At 46.6% G+C, this 19,923-nt stretch overlaps 1 protein-coding gene across 4 annotated transcripts in view; it reads left to right on the top strand.

The window, feature by feature from the left end:
- STK32B (serine/threonine kinase 32B) overlaps positions 1-19,923 on the top strand; it is a 413,422-nt gene that overhangs the window by 126,053 nt on the left and 267,446 nt on the right. For all 4 annotated transcript variants that reach the window (XM_059165449.1, XM_059165457.1, XM_059165476.1 and 1 more), the window contains one exon: positions 17,896-18,047. In XM_059165449.1, coding sequence (XP_059021432.1) covers positions 17,896-18,047 — 152 coding nt within the window. The remainder of the gene's footprint in view (positions 1-17,895; positions 18,048-19,923) is intronic.

A 19,923-nucleotide genomic window follows, 5' to 3' on the forward strand; every position in this document is an offset into this window, starting at 1 on the left:
CTATTTTCATGGTGAAATATTCTCCTTTGTCTTTGTTAATAGTATCTAATATTTACTTTGAAGCTTATTTTCTCCAAGATTACTATAGCCATTCTATCTTATTGATGCTTACTGTTTCCATGACATATATTTTTTTCATGCATTCACTTTCATTCTGTCTGTGTTTTTATATTTCACTAGCATATTGTTAGGTCTTGCTTTTTTTTTTTTTTTTTAAATTCATTCTGACAATCTCTATCATTTAGTTGGAGTGTTTGGCTCATTGATAGCAAATACAATTATTGATTTGGTTTGATTTAGGTCTTCTATGATTTTATTTGTTTTCTGCTTCTCTCTCTTTTTCCATGTTATTTTGGATCTGGATTAATTAAAAATTTAGAATCTTCATTTAATTTTTCTATTGACTTTATAGTTTTACTTTTTTCTATTATCTTTTAAAATTATTGCTCTAGGACTTATAGTATACATCCTTAATTTAATTCACAGTCTCCTTAGAGTTAATATTTTATACTTGACATTAATGTAAAAATCTGACAACAGTATAGGTCCACTTACCACCTCAGTCAAACTTTATACTACAGTTGTCACATATATTATAGTTTCTTAAATTATAAATTTCCAAAACAATATTAGAGCTTTTTGCTTAAAATATATATATTTAAATTATAAATTATATATACATATATAATAATATTAGCAATATTTATGTATTTTTGGAGGTTTTTAAAAATTAGGAGGAAGAAAATAGTCCTTGTTAAATACCTTTTATCTTATATCTTCCATGTAAGGCTGCATTTTTCTCTGATGTCATTTCCATTCAGCCTGAAGAATTTCCCTTAGTATTTTATGTGGTGTTAAGTCTGCTGCCAGTGCATTCTTTTAATTTTATTTTATCTGAAATATATATTTTTAATTTTTTTCCTTCATCTCACTTCACTTTCTCTTTTGGAAAATATATCTGTTAAATACAGATTATTGGGTTGACAGTTTTTTTCTCATTACTGTAAAGATTTTGTACCCTTGTGGCTTGATCTACATAGTTGCAGATGAGAAGTCAGGAAACCTTGAATCATTGCTATCTGGTATATAATGTGTCTCCTTTTAAGATTTTTCTTTAATCTTTTGCTTTCAGCAGTTTGACTATGATGTGCCTAATGCCTAAGTGGAAATTCTTGAGTTTTTAAAAATAGTTTTTCTCTCTTTCTTAAATTTCCTATATTTTAATTTATTTTTACTATATTGCCCTTTGCTTTGTGCAGCATAGCCATTGTAACTGCTCTAAGGTCCTTTATGTTAATTCCAACATCTTGGTCATCTTAGGGTTCATCTTTATAAAAAATGCGTCACATTTTCCTGGTTTTTTATGTGTTGAGTCATTTGGGGTTGTATCCTGAACATTGAGAATGTTATGTTGAAGAGATTTTGAATTCCATTGTATTTCTTAGAAAATAGATTTTTAATAAACAATTCACTTGGTTGGACTTACAATGTATACTCTGTCTCCTGGAGAGGCACAGAAATCTCAGTCCACCCAAGTTTTTTTTGTTTGTTTGTTTGTTTTGTTTTTCTTCACTAGACTGCTTACAGCCTGACCCATACTGTGATCTTTATGGGTCCAACAATATGGACAGAGCTCAAGTGCCACATTGGACGGTTCCTTTCTCTGGATTTCTCAGAAGAGGAGTTGTGGCTGAGAGAATTTAGGAGTTTTGCCTGTAATCTCACAGGCAGTGGCTGAACTTCCATAACAACAATACATATTTTAAAAATCCTACTGAAACTTTCTTTTGTTTGTCATCCTAATGCTGAGCATGGAAGCATATCATTTTTACTATCACATCATTGACACTTTGGTCGGGAACCCTCTGCACCACTTCATGGCCCACTACCAAATCTGTGTGCATGTAGCCTCCTAATTTCTGAATTGATTTATCCTGTTGTCTTCCTTGAAAGTTTTGTTGACAGTGTCTGCCCACACCTGTGCTGCTGTTTGCCTGCTGGCTTGGCTCTCAGAACCTTAGTCCAGGGCATACATGTACTAAAACTACTGTGATCGTGGATGTTTTGAAAAAATGGAAGCTTGTTAGAGGCTCAGTTTTTAAGTCTCTCTCTTGGGTTGCAGCAGTTTCTTGATGACACCCAAATTCATGTAGGATGTACACAAGCATCCAGGATTCAGGATGGGGTTGTTTGACTTTCAGGTAATAGAACCTAGCTTTGTTCTAGTCAAAATACCAATAATCGCTGCCTTTCATGGTAGATTCAGATGAAGTCTGTGTGCCTATTATGAACCTCAAGGTGGAGGTGGACTGGCAAAGGAGGCAGAAAACCACCCTCCTAATATTGAAAGGATATTTTGGCTTTAATTCCTGCCTTTGGTGGGTTCAATATCTGGCATTTATTAAGAGTTTTCGAGCAAGACATTTCATTGTTAAACTATGTCAGTAGCCTTCATTATCAGGAAGGAGCACATGTTAAAGCACAGAAATCTCATTTTACTTTCATGCTGGGAGAGTTGTGCTTCCCCAGTACAGTAACATTTGTGGGCAATCCACTGATTTATTTAAACAAGAATTTACTGAGTTTTTTTTTTTTTTTTTAATAATAATCCTTCTATGGCTGCATTTTTGGACAGTTATGGCCCAACAGGTTGATCTCTGTCTATCCAGGGAAACATTTTAGGTGTGGGAGTCAGGCCGACTCTGGTATGTGTTAGTTGTGGATCCTTGGGAAAGCAGATTAAATACTCTGAAGCTTTGTTTTCTCATCTGTGAAATGGAAAGAGGACAGAGAACCGGAAGGAACGTAAGGGCTGCAGTTTTTGACTATTCAGCATGCTTTGCAATCCTGTTTGTTATTATCATAGCAATCATAGCATCCCTTTCTTTAGAGAACACCTTTCTACTCAGTGTGTGCCTGGACCCTCCACCACCACCACTACCATCTAAGAGGGGCACGTGATATGTCTGGGTGCCAGCCGCAGGACCGTATTCAGCTAGACCGGTGCTTGCTCTAACGAGTGGCCTTGAGACCCAAGACCAGCCATTTGGAGTCTTTCCTCAGAATCAGTGGTGATAGGCTTGTTCTCTTCCCCTCGTGACTGACATAAGAAAACACGTCTGTATTTGTTGGTTGCCATTTTTCTCAGCAGTTGGTGAAGATGAAGGTCTGTTTGTTTTATGATTTTATTTATTTATTTTAGAGAGAGATAGAGAGAGCTTGAGCAGAGGGAGGAACAGAGGGAGAGAGAGATAATCTCCAGCTGAGCACAGAGTCTGATTCAGGGCTCAATCCCAGGACCCTGAGATCATGACCTGGGCTGAAACCCAGAGTTGGGCCCTCAACCGACTGCACCATCCAGGCACCTCAGGAGCAAGTCTGTTGGTAGAAGGAAAGAATGAGGCTCACAGAAAAGGAACAAACAGATGTAAGAGGTGGGTGGAGAAGACAGGTCCCTGTAGTATAGGATCCAAACTAGAGAGAGCAAGCATGGCACCCAGGTGCAAAATTCAAAGAGTCATTGCTTCCAGGGTCCTGTAAATTCATGCCAGTACTTGCTTCCTATACTGTGTACTCTAGACTCCTTGCTTGCCTCACCATTGATGGCCCTGCTGGTCACTGCCTGAGGTTGAGATCTTCCAGAAGCTCATACTGAAGTGCAAGCAGTTTATCAGGATGCAAACCCAAAAACCACCTGCAAAAGAAGGGGAGTGAGACAGAGAAAGGGAGGTAGCCAGTGATGGGCGCTGAATGAACCATTCACCACTGTGGCATCCAGACTCACCTTTCCGTGGGACCTTTGGAAGACAGTGCATAGTGTCTTCCAGGAGCAGCTGAACTTAGAGAAGCTGATGTTTTTATGCACAGTTCCCCCTTCTTCATTGGTGGAGGGCTGCTCCAAACTACATTAACTCCTGAACTTCTGGCTTGTCCCATTGAGGGCAGAAAAGTTCCCCAGAAGAGTCTCAAGGGCTCATACTGAGCTGCCTGCTGTGCATGAAGGTGTATGAGAGGGGACACAGGTGGACACCCCCAGTGCCACCATCAGTGTGTCCTTCTAGACTTCTGGGCCCTTCACTTTCTTGACCAGCTACCAGAACTGCCATCCTATTTTGCTTACATGAGATCATGTTGGGTTCCCAACATTGGCAACCTACAAAGTCCTGACTGGTCAGAAACTCACAGTCATTGTCCTGGGAACCAGGCACCTGTTATCATCCTGTCCCCCTAACAGCCCAGTGTGCTGGGCATTATTATCTCCCTCTTACATACAGGATGACTTGGAGGTCTGGAGAGGACACCACTGCCACACATAGCCTGTCTTCTTTCCACATGTCCCTCCCAAATACAGAAGTTAGTTTGAAACCAGCTTTCATCACATGCATATCAACTGAAAGCTTGTTGGTCAGGGGGAGACTCCCCATCAGGGTCCAGAAACACTGGATGTTTGGTTTTGGAAGCAGCAGAACCTAGAAGAGATAGCAGGGTCTTTTGAGATGGAGAAGCCTGGGCCCAGATTCTGGCCTTGATACTTCTGGCCATGTGAACTTGGACCCATCACATAGCTTCTGCAGACTTCTGTTTGCTGTAATGAAAGGAATGCCCATAGTGTTCTTAAAGGTTTAATGTGACAATAAGGGGCAGAGAATGCGCAGCCCCCAGAACCATACCTGGCACATGGCTGGCATTTTCAAATGCCTTCCCTGTCTTCTTGACACCAGTGTGGCTGGGATTTCCCCATGTGACTTTTTGGGTTCTGGGAAGGTTTGGGTAGCCACTGGGAGGGACACTTCGGGAAGAAGATCTGGTCCTCTTAGCTTTGCCTGGCCATCTCACAGCACATCTGGTCTGCCTTCACCATCAGTCAGTCCTGATGGTGAGGTCGGGGCTGGTCATGTTCATCTACGCAGTCCCATCGGTGCCAGACTCCGTGCTCTGCACGTGGTAAAGGCCTGATAAATGTTGCCTAGGGAATGGATGAGAGGGAGAGGGGAAAGCCTGTCCACATGGCAGCTGGTAGTGTGTTAAAGCATAAATTCGATTGTGTGGTTGCTGCCTCCACTGTCCAGCAACAGCCCTACTGCTCAGAAGAAGGCCAGTCTCTCCGTGCCAACCCACAAGGCTCTGCAGTTTGGCTCCCTTTTTTTCCTGACACACCTCTCTACCTCCTCTATCTTCCTGCTCATTTCACTCAGTTCTTCTTGTCTCTCAAACACGCTGAGCTTAACTCTGACTCAGAATCTGTGTGCTTGCTGTCCCTCGGCTTGACTGCTCTCTCCTGGTCTCTGTGAGCCTGCCTCACACCATACAGATCTCTGCCTAAGTGTCCCCTCCCTCTGCTGAATGTCCCCTCCCCCTCCCTCTTCTTAAGTGTCTCCTCACTCTTCTCAAATGTCCCTCCCCCCATCCAGCCCAAGTGTCAGCTCCCTCAGGGTCTTCCCTGGGTACCCACTGCACTGGACCACCCACCCCCAAGTGTTCTGTATCCCCTACCTGCTCTAGTCCCCTGCTTCAGAGCACCTGGTGCTACAAGGGATTCCACTGTGTGTTTATTCATGTGTCCTCTTGGTTGTAGGTCTTATGGACCAGAGTACAAGCTCCATGAGGGTAACAGTGTTTCCTCATTGTTCACTGTTGTTATCCCCAACACCTACTAAACAGTATGTATACACACATGTATATTTATGTACACATATATGCAAAAGGCATATACATATTATGCAACCCACTAAGCAGAGATATGGAGACACATATACAGAGACTCTAAACAGTGTATATACATGTGCACACACATATACATACATGCATATATACACATGCACCCAGTAATCAGCATATGTACACATGTGTGCATGTAAATGCACAAACATACACACACATACAGTATATATATATATATATATATATATATATATATACATATATATACACATACACAAAGCATATGTATACACTCATATACAGATATATACCCTATAAGCAGTCTCTATATATTGCTTTTATATAGAAAGAGTATATAGCTTATATCATATACAATATTACTGTATTATTATACCATGTAATACACTAATAATATACTATAATATATATTATGCTATAATATATTGGTATAGTTATGTATAATATATAGTATTTAAACATGTGATATACAGCAATGTATATATATATAGTATATAGATACACACATAGATATATGGATATACATATGTATACCCATCAAGCAGCATATTACACACACACACACACACACACACAACCCCCAAGCACCATGTATTTACTTATACAGGGGGTTTTGGAGGGGAGAAGGTGAGGGAATGGGTGACCCTGGTGGTGGGTATTAAGGAGAGCACCGATTGCATGGAGCACTGGGTGTTACACGCAAACAATGAATCATAGAACACTACATCAAAAACTAATGATGGGTTTTTGGGTGGCTGGGTGGCTCAGTTGGTTAAGGGTCTGCCTTTGGCTTAGGTCACGATCCCAGGGTCCTGGGATCAAGTTCCGCATCAGGCTCTTTGCTCGGCAGGGAGTCTGCTTCTCCTTCTTCCTGCTGCTCCCCCTACCTGTGCTCTCTCTCTCTCTCTTTCTGACAAATAAATAAATAAATGTTAAAAAAAAAACAAAAACAAAAAACTAATGATGTACTGCATGGTGACTAACATAACATTAAAAAAAAGAATCTACCTGTACACAGGTGTGTATAGATCTGTGCTATGGATATGGTACGTATGTATGCATGAATATATATAAGTGAATGAGGCACTTGATAGTTAAGTAGTTGGCCAATGAAGTTGGCTGACTGTTTTTCCGACTGTCCCTGGGTGAGGGTCCTGAACTGCACTGTCTCCCCTGTTACAGATGTGTGTCTCACGACTAGCCCTCCAGCTCCCTCAGTCCCTCTGTGGCCTCCCTCTCTGCCCTCCACACACACCCCTTGAGCCTTCAAAGATGGAGCCAGTCTGCTTTCCTCTATGACAGCACAGACAGTGCAGGTTGAAGTTGAGTCAACTGAGTTCCCATCTCAGTTGACTTTGAAGTCAATAGGGCATAATAATTTTCAAGGAAGGAAGAGGAACTTTTGGCAGAACCTTCTGAGCAGTGTCTTGTGAACCTTGCTTCACAAGTGCCTTTCTTGGATTGGCCATTAGGCCTTCTGCGTAAAGAGCCTCAGGGTTGAAGCAGAATAATCAGGAGTTAATTAAAATTAATGGAATAGTTAAAGGCAGTCTGCACATAAAGTAGAGAGTGGCAAGAGTTTTATGACAATAGCTCTTTATGTCCCTCAAAGGAAGATTCTGGATAAGACTGATCAGGACTTGTGCAAATGATCATCCCAGACTCCACACTGCCTTACTGTGTAGTGATGATCATTTCCATACCTAAGCATGTTATTAGTTGTCTCATTTCACAGTCCAGACTTTCATCTGCATGTGAATTTGTTGTGTAAAAAAAACATATTTGATTAATAGCAGACTAACCAATTTAGTGATCAGACTGTAATAAATCCATTCTGGAATTAAACCCAGATTGCATTTTCTATGTACATTTATAAGTTTGAATGTTTAGAAATATTTGGCTTAGGTGTTTATTTTTTTTTTTAACTTAGTGTTTTGGATTTTTTTTTTTTTTTGATCTTTTAAAGTGCTGGGCCTCCAAGATAATGGTAGCATGGTAGAACATGCAGCAGGAATCAGTCAGTGTTGACGGCAGCTGCTCCATCTTGGCATTATTCCAGGTGCTTGTGATGGTGAGGTGAACAAGCTGGACAAGGTCCCTGATGCCACAGACACGAAAACGCAAGCATTAAGCAAACACAATGACGTAGTGATGATCATTTTTCTGCAGAAAGTGTACAGAACAGCAACCAGGAGGATAAGACTGCTTTCCTTGGAGGAGAAGGGCAACAGGGAACGTCTGAGAAGGAGACATTTAAACTAAACTCTGATTGCTGATAGGAAAGCAGACCATGTGAAGATCTGAGGGAAAGAACAGCATGGACAAAAGGAGAAGCAGGTGCAAAGGTCCTGTGGCAGGGACAGTTAGCAATGGGACAAGAAACAGTAGCTGTGTATCAGATTCTCAGCTATCACCATGTCTGCCGCAATGGGGATTTGGAGTATATGGTTGCTCTCTTTACGAAAATGCACATGTTAGTTTATAGCATGAGGGTTAGAGAGGTACAAATCCAGAGTCTGACAGAGCTTAGTTGGAAATCTGGCTCAGGCGAGTGACTCTGGGTAAGTTGCCTAACTTCCTGTGCCTGTGAGCTGTTCCTCTTACATAAGAGTCATTTTTAGAATTCTTAAACATGGTGCTTTTACTAGGAGCCCTTACTGTTTGTACAGACATCTTTTATAAAAGATGGAATCCATTTCTTTTTAATGAAATATTTATTTGTTTCATATTAATTAGGTCGTGTTTGGCTTGAGGCATACTTTGGAGGAATTTCCTGGCTCTTGGGGATCGTTTTATTAAGAGCTAAATATCACAGGAAATGCAGGCTCACTCATGAACGGCTCAAGCATCGACTACAGCAAATGATCCATTACTGACCAGTCTGAGAGACCTCACTGCCTCCTGCATTTCCTGACATCTTCCCATAGTAATGTCTCATTCCATCCTCTACACGAGAATGTTCAGGGCTTCTCATGCCCATGAAGTGGGTCCAACTTGCTTCACCTAAAAGGACACATTTCTTTTTTTTTTTAATTTAATTTTTTCAGTGTTCCAAGATTCATTGTTTATGAACCACACCCAGTGCTCCCAGCGATACGTGCCCTCCTTAATACCCACCACCAGGCTCACCCAACCCCTCAGCCCCTCCCCTCCAAAACCCAGTTTTTTTCTCAGAGCCCACAGTCTCTTATGGTTCATCTCCCCCTCCAATTTCCCCCAACTCCCTTCTCCTCTCCTTTTCCCAATGTCCTCCATGTTATTCCTTATGCTCCACAAGTAAGTGAAACCATATGGTAATTGACTCTCTCTCCTTGACTTATTTCCCTCAGCATAATCTCCTCCAGTCCCATCCATGTTGCTACAAAAGTTAGGTATTCATCCTTTCTGATGGAGGCATAATACTCCATTGTATATATGGACCATATCAAGAGGACACATTTCTAGCACTAAGGGCCTCAGAAGCACCAGGGCTCGTCCTGGGGCTCTGTTCCCATGTTTTCAGGGGGCATTTTCTGACAGTGTGGTCTCCCACAGTGACTCAGGGGTTGGGGGAAGGGAATCAGTAGCATTAATTTTTTTTTTTATAAAACACAGGATCAGCTTTTGCAACTGCCTCCCACATCTTCTCCAGACTGCTGCCAGGAAGAACTCCCCTCCTCCCCACACCCCAGCTCTCCGTACTGCTTGTTTATTCTGTCCTTCATCCAATCACAATTGTACACCTAGATCCACTTTTAAAACCCTTCCATAGCACTGCCACCAACACATCCGGAATGACATTTGACCGTATAGCTGGGCACCGTGACCCAACCCAGCCAACACATAAAGTTACCTGTCATGATGATTGTGAAATTGTTCCTGGGGTCTTTCCTGGGCCACTTCTGCATATCTCTATGACATCTCTGCTCCTACCTTCAGAATGATGATCATAATCATAGTATTAGTAAATAATGAAGGAAGTGTTTACTGTGCAACCTTTGTGACCACCCATTAAGTACACTCCTATCCCCATCTTACAGATGAGCAAGTTGAGAAAGCTGCTAACCCGTGCTAACATGCACCGATGCATGTTCCATTTTCTCATACTTCCAGAGGGGCTGTGATAATACTTCTTTCCCTCTCCCCTCTCCATCTCTATCCCATGAAACCAACCCTTGAAGACTCAGAAATAGTCTCTTCCAGAGTGGCTTTCCCTAATCCCACTACCTAGTTATACCTAGTATCCCTCTTCTGGATCCCTTAGCCTCATGTGCTCCCCTTCCCCACAGCACTGCCTTTTCCTAAACAATTACCCATTCATTCCCTCAGCCAGCCACACTTATCAGTCAGAGACCTGCTAGGTGCCAGGCACTGTTCTGGTTACTGAGGATGGAGCCGCAAACAAAAGAGAGAAAATTCCCTATTGTGATGGAGTTTATGACACAGAGGGGAGACCAACAAGGGAGAAACAAATCAACTGAGAAGCATGATCAGTGACAGGAGCTGGTCAGGTGGTAGAGGAAGTGAGGACTGAGAGGGGGGTAGCTCTTGCTCAGGGAGAGGTCAGGGATGTCGACCTGATAAAACGACTGGGGAGCAGAGCCTGGAGGAGGTGAGGACCCAAGACTAGGATGCATGGGGAAGGGGGTGGCAGACACAGAAGAGCATGGAGGCCAGTGTGGAAGCAAGCAGGGAGGAGAGAAACAGATATGCGTGGAAGGGTGTTGGGCCAGGGCGTGGAGGGCCCAGTGGCTAATGGTGCACGACTTTGGCTTTTATCCTTGAATATTGTCTGCTTATCCCACTAACTTTGAGCCTGTGGTGGTGGGGGGGATGTGTGTGTGCCATATCTTCATAGCTAGCATAGTACCAGGCCCATGGCAGGCATTTCATAACTGTTTGCTGAGCAAAATATTCACCCAGATGAGTATTTTTTCTTGAGGCTAACTTTTTAATTTAATTTTATTTTTTCAGTGTTCCAAGATTCACTGTTTATGAGGCCAACTTTTGATTACTCATTGGTCACAATTGGTCAGAAACCACCATTGGTCAGAGTCGGCATGGGCCTTCTGTGCTGTGAAAAACAATCCTATAGTGTTTGTGCATGAGAAGGGAATGTTCTCAGCAGCCAGAAACATATAGTCTGCCTTTTGGTGGTTTGAACAAAGAGGGGTTATTTTTCTCACATAACAAGAATTCTGAAGGTAGGTGACTCAATGATAACGGGCTCAGCATCTCTGAGATGCCTTTGGCCTCATGGTCACAAGGGGCTGCTGCAGCCCCAGACATTACGTATGTGTTTAGGATAGGAAGGACAAAAAAAGTAGTGAAGGAGAGAAATTGGGATCATCTGTAGTTATTCCCTGTTATTCAGAAAGCAAAACTTCCTAGAAGCCTCCAGCAGACTAATGTCTTACTGGCCAGAACGATAGCATCCTCGCCTACAGATGAGTATTTAATGGATCGCATTGCCTCCTTGAAGAAAGTTGTCCTATTATAGAGTAAGAAGGGGGAGGATGTGTATTATGCAGTTCATAATCATTGTATGCCAAAGTCAGTCTTCCTGTCACGTAGGATATTTGAACAATGGTATCCAGCATGATCACTCTCTTTAGTGAACCTATTTCATCCTGATTTTTCTTCTTGCCTGTCCCCACATTGGTTGTTTTCCAGAATCTTGCTCAAACAAGCATAACCATTATGCTTTAGGGCACACCACTGGCAGTGTATTCACTCAACAGGGTTTGCTAGGTGCACCGTAGCTGGGAGTGTGTGGGCAGCAGCGAGATTAGCTGAGTCCTGTCAAGAGGGTCTCCTGGGGGGGCGCATGGAAGGTCAGTGTCAGCCTTTGCACCCACATTGCTCTGGATTCCCAGCTCAGCTCTGACTCTGATTCTGGGGTCCCCTGGACCCCAGAGACTGGCTTGCCTGAACTGTAAGGTGGAGATTAGTGTCCTGACCGTCAAGGTCACTGAAGATGCAGCAGGATAGAGACTTTCCTGGACTCCAGAGAACAGATCTCAACCAGCCTGCCCATTAGACTTTCCGGGGGGGATCTTTAAAAACCACAAAATCCCAGGGCCCTTCCAGACCCCTGGGTGTGCTGCAGAACCTTCATCACCAGCACTCTGAATGTGAAGGGGGGCTGGAGACCACCACCCCCCGACCCCAGACACCGGGGCTGCGAGGTTTGCAATATGCATAGGTCCCCTTCTCCAGTCCCATGTGGAGATGTCTGCGTGACGCATGCCTTCCTTCCGGCAAGTCACCTGAAATCCATGCTAGCTAACATTTATTTATCTGTCCCAATAAGTTGTGATTCATAGCAATAACATCCGTTCTAACTGAATTAGAATAATGAGGAATGCTAATTGAGTGTTTGCCTTTTGGCAGCTTGGGCGGCTTTGGCCAAACTTCTCCCTCTCTGCCTCATTAACTGGGATTTCTCATGGAAAAATCTGTGCTGTGTTGTGAATGAGCTGTGGTTGTTGCTGGGGATCCACTGCTTTTCTTTTGAAGTCAGAGGTTCCCCGGACCTGGGCAGTCACCTGGTAGGGAGGAGAGGAGTGCTCACTTGGCCTCTAGAGCACCTGCCATGAGCTCATGAGCTTTCAACAGATTCCCTCCATCCTGAGGCTGCCACGCGATTCAGAGGTTGGAAAAACAGAAGCCCCTCCTCTTCCATTGTCCAAACAGTGGCCCCAAGGATGCTGACCCGCTTGCGGCCACACAGGGCATTATGGACACAGTAGTCAATGAAATCCAGCTCCTTTGTGAATTCTGCCTCAGGCCTGGAGGTCAGTGTCAAGGAGGCCTTGGGATCAGGAGGGCATGATGCCCGGAGGGAGTGAGGCCCAGGGAGGGCTGCAAGAGGATGTATCCTAAACAGAAGGAACAGAATACGCTCCTTCCAGGAGTCCGGGGCTAAGGTGGTAAATTCACATGTCCCAGCCCCTGAAAGTGTGTTTCAATAGGGAACTGTGTATCCTGGCCCCTGCCTTCAGGATGTCTGGGCTCTGACGGTTGGAAAATAAACAGGAGTTTATAATCCAGTATAGGAAGGAGCATAGGATTCATAATCCAGTTTGTGAATCAGCTTGCTAAAAATAGGGGCTCTGGGAGCCCATTGGGAAGGGTCTAAATATGGAGTTCAAGGATAAAGGGAAGCTTCCTAAAGAAAGCAGTGAACGGGCACAGAGTTAGTGGGGGAGAGGGTGGGGGAGGAGGCAGGAAGGGGAGAAGGCCGTATGGGGAGGAGGAATTCTTTAAAGAAATCCTAAAGGTCTTGAGATTGTTGGTGTGGTGTTTTTGTAGGTGGTGTGGATGTGTGTGTGTGTGTGCTCTCTGTGGTGTGTGTGTATGCATGTGTGTGGTGTGTATATGTGTGTCTAGTGTGTGTACACCCACGTGTGTGTGTCAGAGGTAACAGGCAGGGAGGGCTTGGAATGACAAGATACAGACCTTGTTTCCTGAAGGCGAAAGAAAGCCCTTGAAGGGTCCCGTTTTTCAGAAGTCCCCACTAGGCAGCAGGACACCTGCAGAGAGCAGAGCAGAGGTGGGACCATCCACTTAGGAAGTTATGACAGTGAACTTTTCCCGTCTGAAATTTCACGGATTGAACTCTAATAGCCCAGGATTGTTCTGCTCATAGGGACTCGCGTGGAGAGAAGATAGGCTGTGAGCTGGGGCTGGAACGTGGGGTCCTGGGAAGCACAGACTTTGGGAGCAGAGTGTAGTCAGTGCCCCCTGCTTCAGGGCTCAAGGTTGGAGTCCAGGCATCCGTCTGTCCATCACCTATAACCCCATGTTTACTGGGTGACTGCATGGACCACAGCCCACTCTATGGGCTCCACAGAGAGCTGACCATAGACCCGGCACGGTCAGACCTCACATACATGCACAAAAGAGCCCACAGAGGCGCTTCACCAAGTTGGTCAGCTGCAGGTGGTTGGCCATGAGTAACATGGATAGACTGTTTGATGGCCTTTGGTCACCATAACAAAGAACTACAGGCTGGTGGCTTAGAACAGAAGCTCATCTGACGGTTCTGAAAGCTCAAGGGAAGATCCGTGTGTGTGCCTCTGTCTAAGGAGGTTGGCAGCAATGCTCGGTGTGCCTCGGTCTATAGACTTGTCATCTCTCCCAGTTCTGCCTGCACGGTCGCATCCCCCCCTCCTCTGGGTCTTCTTGCTTCTTTTCTCTTTTTATAAAGACACACTGGTTGGATCTAGAGCCTGCCGGAATCCAGAGAGCTCTCAGGACTCTTGACTTCATCTGCAAAGGCCCTTTATCCTGATAGGGGCACGTTCCCAGGCTCTGGGGGTTAGAACGTGGACATCTTTTGTTGAAAACAGCTGCTCACCCAGTAACCAAGGCTGCCCATCCCCTCCCTTCCCCTCCTCTCCAGTTTTGTTCCTTCCATCCCCTGTGCCTCAGCCACCTGCCTGAGACAAAGCCTGGGAGCTGCTCCCAAGTGTCCCCACTTCCTTGGTTTGCCAGTGTGAAGGGCTCTACCCAACCACTCCATCAGGTCAGGAGGAAATGTTGCCCTGACCAGCCCAGATTCCTCCCCGCAGCACGCCTGCCCTTCCTTCAGCTGGACCCTCCATGGCAGTTATGATGAAAGCCTGGTAATCATAATTCCAGCTGCCATTTGTGGAGGGCCTCTATCCCAGGAGCATTATATGTGCATAATGCCATGAGAAACAAATTAAACTAGCCTCCTTTAGCAACTATGATGTGAGACACCATACTGCACCATTTGATGCATCCCTTCTCATGCCCGCACAACAACTCTGGGAGGAAGGACATATCACTCCCACTTTACTGATGAGCAGACTGAGGCTCAGAGAGGGTGGGTGACTTACCCAGGGTTATGCAGCAAAAAGCTGGATTATAAGCTCTGGTCCGGCTGTCCCCAGAGCCCAGACTTTCTGCATGTCTGTGACTTCCCAGTTTGAATTCTTTAAAGAAGACATTCATCTCTACCCAGCACATTAGACTTGCCTTACATCTGTTTCAGCCTTGATCTCATGGTCAGGTTGATTCAGTTGTTGCTGTGAGCCTTGCTTGGCCAATGAGGAAGCGAGGCCAAGCATAGGTGGGTGGTCCCACCGTTAGTCAGCAGGAGGACCCGGAGCAGAGCACCCCTCACCTGGCCCTGGGTCCAGCCTCCTGAGCTATGTGCTCTTGAGAAACGTACGGTACCTCTAAGATGCCTAGAGAACAGATCCAAGCCCTCAGTTTATCCAGGAGGGGAGTCAAGGTGCAGCCACACTCATTCATCAGTGTCAAGCTGTCAGGGCCCAATCCCTTAACACCCCCCCCTTCATTTGTTTGTGAAACCAAACTTCCAAGCTGTCCCCAACATCCTGTGTCAACTGCCCTTCTCTGCCTTGCTTTGCAAAGTCTCCCTTCCAAGCTCCGTCCCAATCCCCAGCTCTCTTTGAAAGCCGGAACGCTAACTGCACTTCGAAGAGCCTTTTCCAGTTCCTCCACTCGTGCTGTCTCTGAGCTGTGGTGAGTGTCATGCCCCCCCCTGCCCAGGGGGTGAGAGCCATCTCTTGGCACTTCTTCCCCCCACAACTGGGGAGGGTCATGGAGGTCTTTATCAGCCAGGCCTTGGAACCAGGTCCTTGAGTGGACTTGAACTAATCACAGCTTAAGCTTCTGTAGCCGATACACTTTGCTGGACTTCAGGGCTCCCAGCCCTGGCAGAACGTGGACATCTTTTGTTGAGAACAGCTGCTCACCCAGTAACTAACCATATTCATATTCACATATGAATATGAACTAACCATAACCATATTCACAGTGTGGACTTCTGAGAAATCACAAGAGAAGAGAGAGGGATGAGAAGCCCTGCCCACCACATGTCTGCCTGCAGATGTGGGTCTCAGGGCCTTGGGTCCAGGGTTCCAGAAGTCTCTGCTAGGATGCCCATAAAGCCAGGGTTCCCGGTGCTTTTCATGGGACACCTTTGCTACTTGGTGTTTTATACTTTCAAGGTCACTGGAAAGGATGTTCCATGGACCTTTAGTCTCATGACGGTGATTTTACTGCCTGGAAGAACATCCTTTTGGAGGGGGCATGAAATGTGCTGTTAAAGACATTAAGAGTCAGGATATTTATCGCCCCCTGATATGCTGGGCAGTTCTACTTCCTTGGTCTCATGTAGTCTCATGTAGTTTCCCACCCCCCAGGGAATCAGGGTGGGCCTGGCTAACTCCCTTCAGAGAGAGCCCAAGACTGGGGCTCAGGGAGGCAGAAGCAAAGCATGGGAGGGGAGTTCAGGCTCTCGCCATTGTCTTGTATCTGCCTCAGACATATTCACAGCATGTCAGAGATAAAAGGAGTCCGATTTCCAGCAGAGGAACAATGTGGCATGCTGGAGAAGACCCCGAGCCTCTGAGATGGGGACTCAGGGCCATGATCTTTTTTTTTTTTTTTTTAATTAATTAATTAATTAATTAATTTTCAGTATAACAGTATTCATTATGTTTGCACCACACCCAGTGCTCCATGCAGTCCGTGCCCTCTCTAATACCCACCAACTGGTTCCCACAACCTCCCACCCCCCACCACTTCAAACCCCTCAGATTGTTTCTCAGAGTCCATAGTCTCTCATGGTTCACCTCCCCTTCCAATTTTCCCCAACTCCCTTCTCCTCTCCATCTCCCCATGTCCTCCATGCTATTTGTTATGCTTCAGGTCCATGATCTTATCCCTGGCCTTCTGTCTCCAGTGTCCTGTTCTCAGGGAGGAAGGGTGTTGGTGGAAAGTACCTGCTGGGGAAGCAGGGTCTGGGTTTGGGTCCAGAGATGTGAGGAGGAACTACAAACTTCCTGTGCCTCTCTCCTATCTGACAAGTGAGAATCATAATAGTAGCTACCTGTGCTGGGTTGAATAGTGTCCCCCAAAATTCATGTCCTCCTGGAACCTCAGAATGGACCTTATTTGGAAGAGCATCTTTGCAGATATATTTAGTTCAGATAAGGTCATTCAGGAGTAGAGTGGGCTCTGAATCCAGTGACTGGCATCCTTAAGAGGATGGTGAAACTTGGACACAGAGATGCAGATACACAGAGAGGAGAAGGCCTTGAGACAGCAGAGGCCAGATCAAAGTGCCTGCTGTAACTCCAGGGATGCCCAGGAGTGCCAGCCGCCACCAGAAGACAGAAGACGCAAGGAAGGACCTTCTCCTGCAGTCTCAGAGGAGCACAGCCCTGCTGACACCTTGACTTTGGGCCTCTTGCCCCTAGAACCAAGAGACAATGTGCATCTTGTAAGCCACCCAGGTTGTGGCTCTGTGTTGTGGTGGCCCAAGGAAGTAAGGCCAATAATTTACCCAGTCTTTGGAAGAACAGGTTGATACAGCCCTTGTTCAGACTGTCTGGGTTTGACTCTCCGTCCTGACACGTAGGGCCTTTTGAATGCTGGGCACACTAATGAGTGCACTCAGGGCCACAACTTCCCACACTCGAGGGTAGATGGAGGGTCCATTGGAGAGGTCATTGAATGGATTGTCATGGGGAACATTTGCTCAGCGTCTGGCCCACAGTAAAGTGCTCAGTACCTAGGAGCTGCCATCATGGCGTCACACCCCACCCTTGCCCCCTCAGTGCCTGAGGGTAGGGATCCGTGGGAGCAGGGTACAGGCGAGGACTCGGTTCAGGGCACTGGCGAGGTGAAAACAGCACAGGGAGGTGATTTGGGAAGGGAGTCAGGGAGGAGAGGCAGGAAGACTGCCCATAAAGGGTGTGCCATCCAGCCAGGTGCCCTGTGGGCCACTTCTCAGACTTATGCCATGGAAAGGGCAAGGGTCCTGCAGTCTAGATGCTGCTCCTGCCGGTCTGTTGCCTGGGCAGCAAAGCGGGCACCGCGGACAGAGAGAGTCCTCGAGCAGAGAACAGCAGGGCTGGCAGAGGTGTGTGCTCAGGTGGGGCGGGCCTGGGGAGACTTGGCACAGATGCCGCATGCCTCTCAGGGCTGCGGACATTGGTGCATTTTTGTCTGTTTTCCTCCTGAGCTGTGCACCCCTTGAAGCCAGTGGATCTGGCCCAAGTTCTCCGTTTTCCAGATGTGGACAGGCTGTGACAGAGCCAGAACCATGCACCAGTAGCTTCTCAGAACAGAGGCTTAAACCCGGAGGTGGAAGTGCAGGGAGAGGGTTGCCTTTTTTTTCCCCCGCTTTGGTAAATGTTGGCCTGAATGTTTTCCTCTTTGATTGTTGCTCAGGTATGCATCGTGCAGAAGCGAGACACGAAGAAAATGTATGCCATGAAGTACATGAACAAGCAAAAATGCATTGAGAGGGACGAGGTTCGGAACGTCTTCCGGGAGCTCCAGATCATGCAGGGGCTGGAGCACCCTTTCCTGGTCAACCTGTGGTGAGTGACGGCATGCTGGGCTCCCTCGTGCATCTCCACCGCAGAGCCACTGCAAAAAGCCTGCTCTGCCGAGAGGAAGCTTCTGCCTGGTAGAGAGATGGGAACAAAATTTTCTGGATGCAGATACCCTTTTGAATGTTTTGTAGAATTGTGTTCTCTGATGGCTGTTTTGTGGAGTACATTCTCTCATGACATCTGGAAGATCTGCTCACTTTTCATATTAATTCTGTTCTCTTACCTGATGAATCGGGAGATGAAAATAGATTTTGAAGAGAAGGCTTTTGTATTTCTGAGGAAACATGTGGGAAGCTGTAAGAGAAGGCCAAATAGAGGGGACTTTGGTTTTTTAAAAAATGTCACCCTTAGTGTTGATGGCAAGAAGGCCTCATGATGGCTGCCCTGAATGGATATGCTAAATTCCAAGTTCTGACTCTGGCCCAGAAGGCCCTTTTCTGCATCCCATTCCTGGCTATTGTTTCCGCTTCAAACTGGCATCCTTGAAATGCCACCTGCCGGTGGTTCCCTGCCCCTGTGCCTTTGCAAGGACATTTCCTCTTCCTGAAATTTCCACCTGCGTCTCTCCTCTGCCCCTCATTAACGGAGTGCACTTCCTCTGACCAAATCCCCATACATTCCTTTCATCCAGCTTAGGGGGCCCTTGGGGCAGGAGACTTCCCTCGAGCACAGGCACACACAGGCCGGCTGAGTGCCCCTCACTGTGTCCACCGTGTCCCACCGGGTGGGTCTCTGTTTGACCCACCCGCCCTTTTTGCTGTGAGCCCCAACCCAAGCCTGGGGCCTTAGGGAGGAATCCCTTGCCCCTTGAAAGCAGGGGCTCTCTTGGTTGCTTCTGGGAGCCTGACACAGTCACAGACACGTCAGAGGTACTTGCTACGCATTCCCAGTGCTGGGTCTGTTGAAGGGGACAGAACAGGCTGTTCTAGGACACAAATTCTGGCTGTTTCATTGTGCACCTCAGGTGAGCATCCTTCATGACCCTCAGTGGGAAAGTCTAGTCTAGTGCGTACTCCCAAAAGGCTGCCACCCATTTTTTCCTTTGCTCTCCACGCTTAGAGGCACCCCGAACCAGGGTGATAGACCAAGGCGACACGAGTTGTCCTGCTTGGGAAAACCACAGTGCGCCTGGCAGGCACCACGCACCCGGGCGTCTCCATGGGGACAAGCCCAAGTCTGTGTTACAGGCTCGAGCCTGAGGCACAAGCGCAGGTTCTCCGTGTCTCCAGGCAGCGAGCCAAACCCTTCAGTGGTTTGTGGGAATTAAACCCTCCCAGGGGACTCCTTAGAGTGGAGCGCCGGGTCTGGATGGACTCCTGGATGCCTGACGCGTGTTGAAGGAGGGGCTTAGGCTGGCGCCGCCCCTCTGGAGGCACCGCCTTTCTGTGCTCTCCGTTGATGTGCGGCCAGATGCAGGTTACTGCCACCCACCCAGGACGACGGCACTGCGGACTGCGCGGGGTGAGGGAGGGCGCTCTCTGCCGTCATTGGGCCCCATGGCATGGCATTCCCAGTGTGAGCAAGAGGGAGTGACTGGCTGCTGGAGTTCAGAGTCACATCTCGAAGTGTCACCCATTAATGGTGATAATAATGCCCTTGGCTGGGACGCCTGGCTGGCTCAGTCTGTGAAGTCTCCGACTCTTGATGTCAGCTCGGATCGTGATATCAGGGTCATGACATTGAGCCCTGCCTCTAGCTCCGCACATAGGGGTCTGCTTGGGATCCTCTCTCCTCCTCCCTCTGCCTCTCCTCTCTCTCTCTCTTTCTCTCTCTCTCTCTCTTTTTTAAAGATTTTGCTTATTTATTTGACAGAGATAGAAGAGGGAACACAGTACAGAGAGTGGGAGAGGGTGAGAGAGAT

Source organism: Mustela lutreola, chromosome 1, assembly GCF_030435805.1.
Source record: "Mustela lutreola isolate mMusLut2 chromosome 1, mMusLut2.pri, whole genome shotgun sequence".
Taxonomy (NCBI): domain Eukaryota; kingdom Metazoa; phylum Chordata; class Mammalia; order Carnivora; family Mustelidae; genus Mustela; species Mustela lutreola.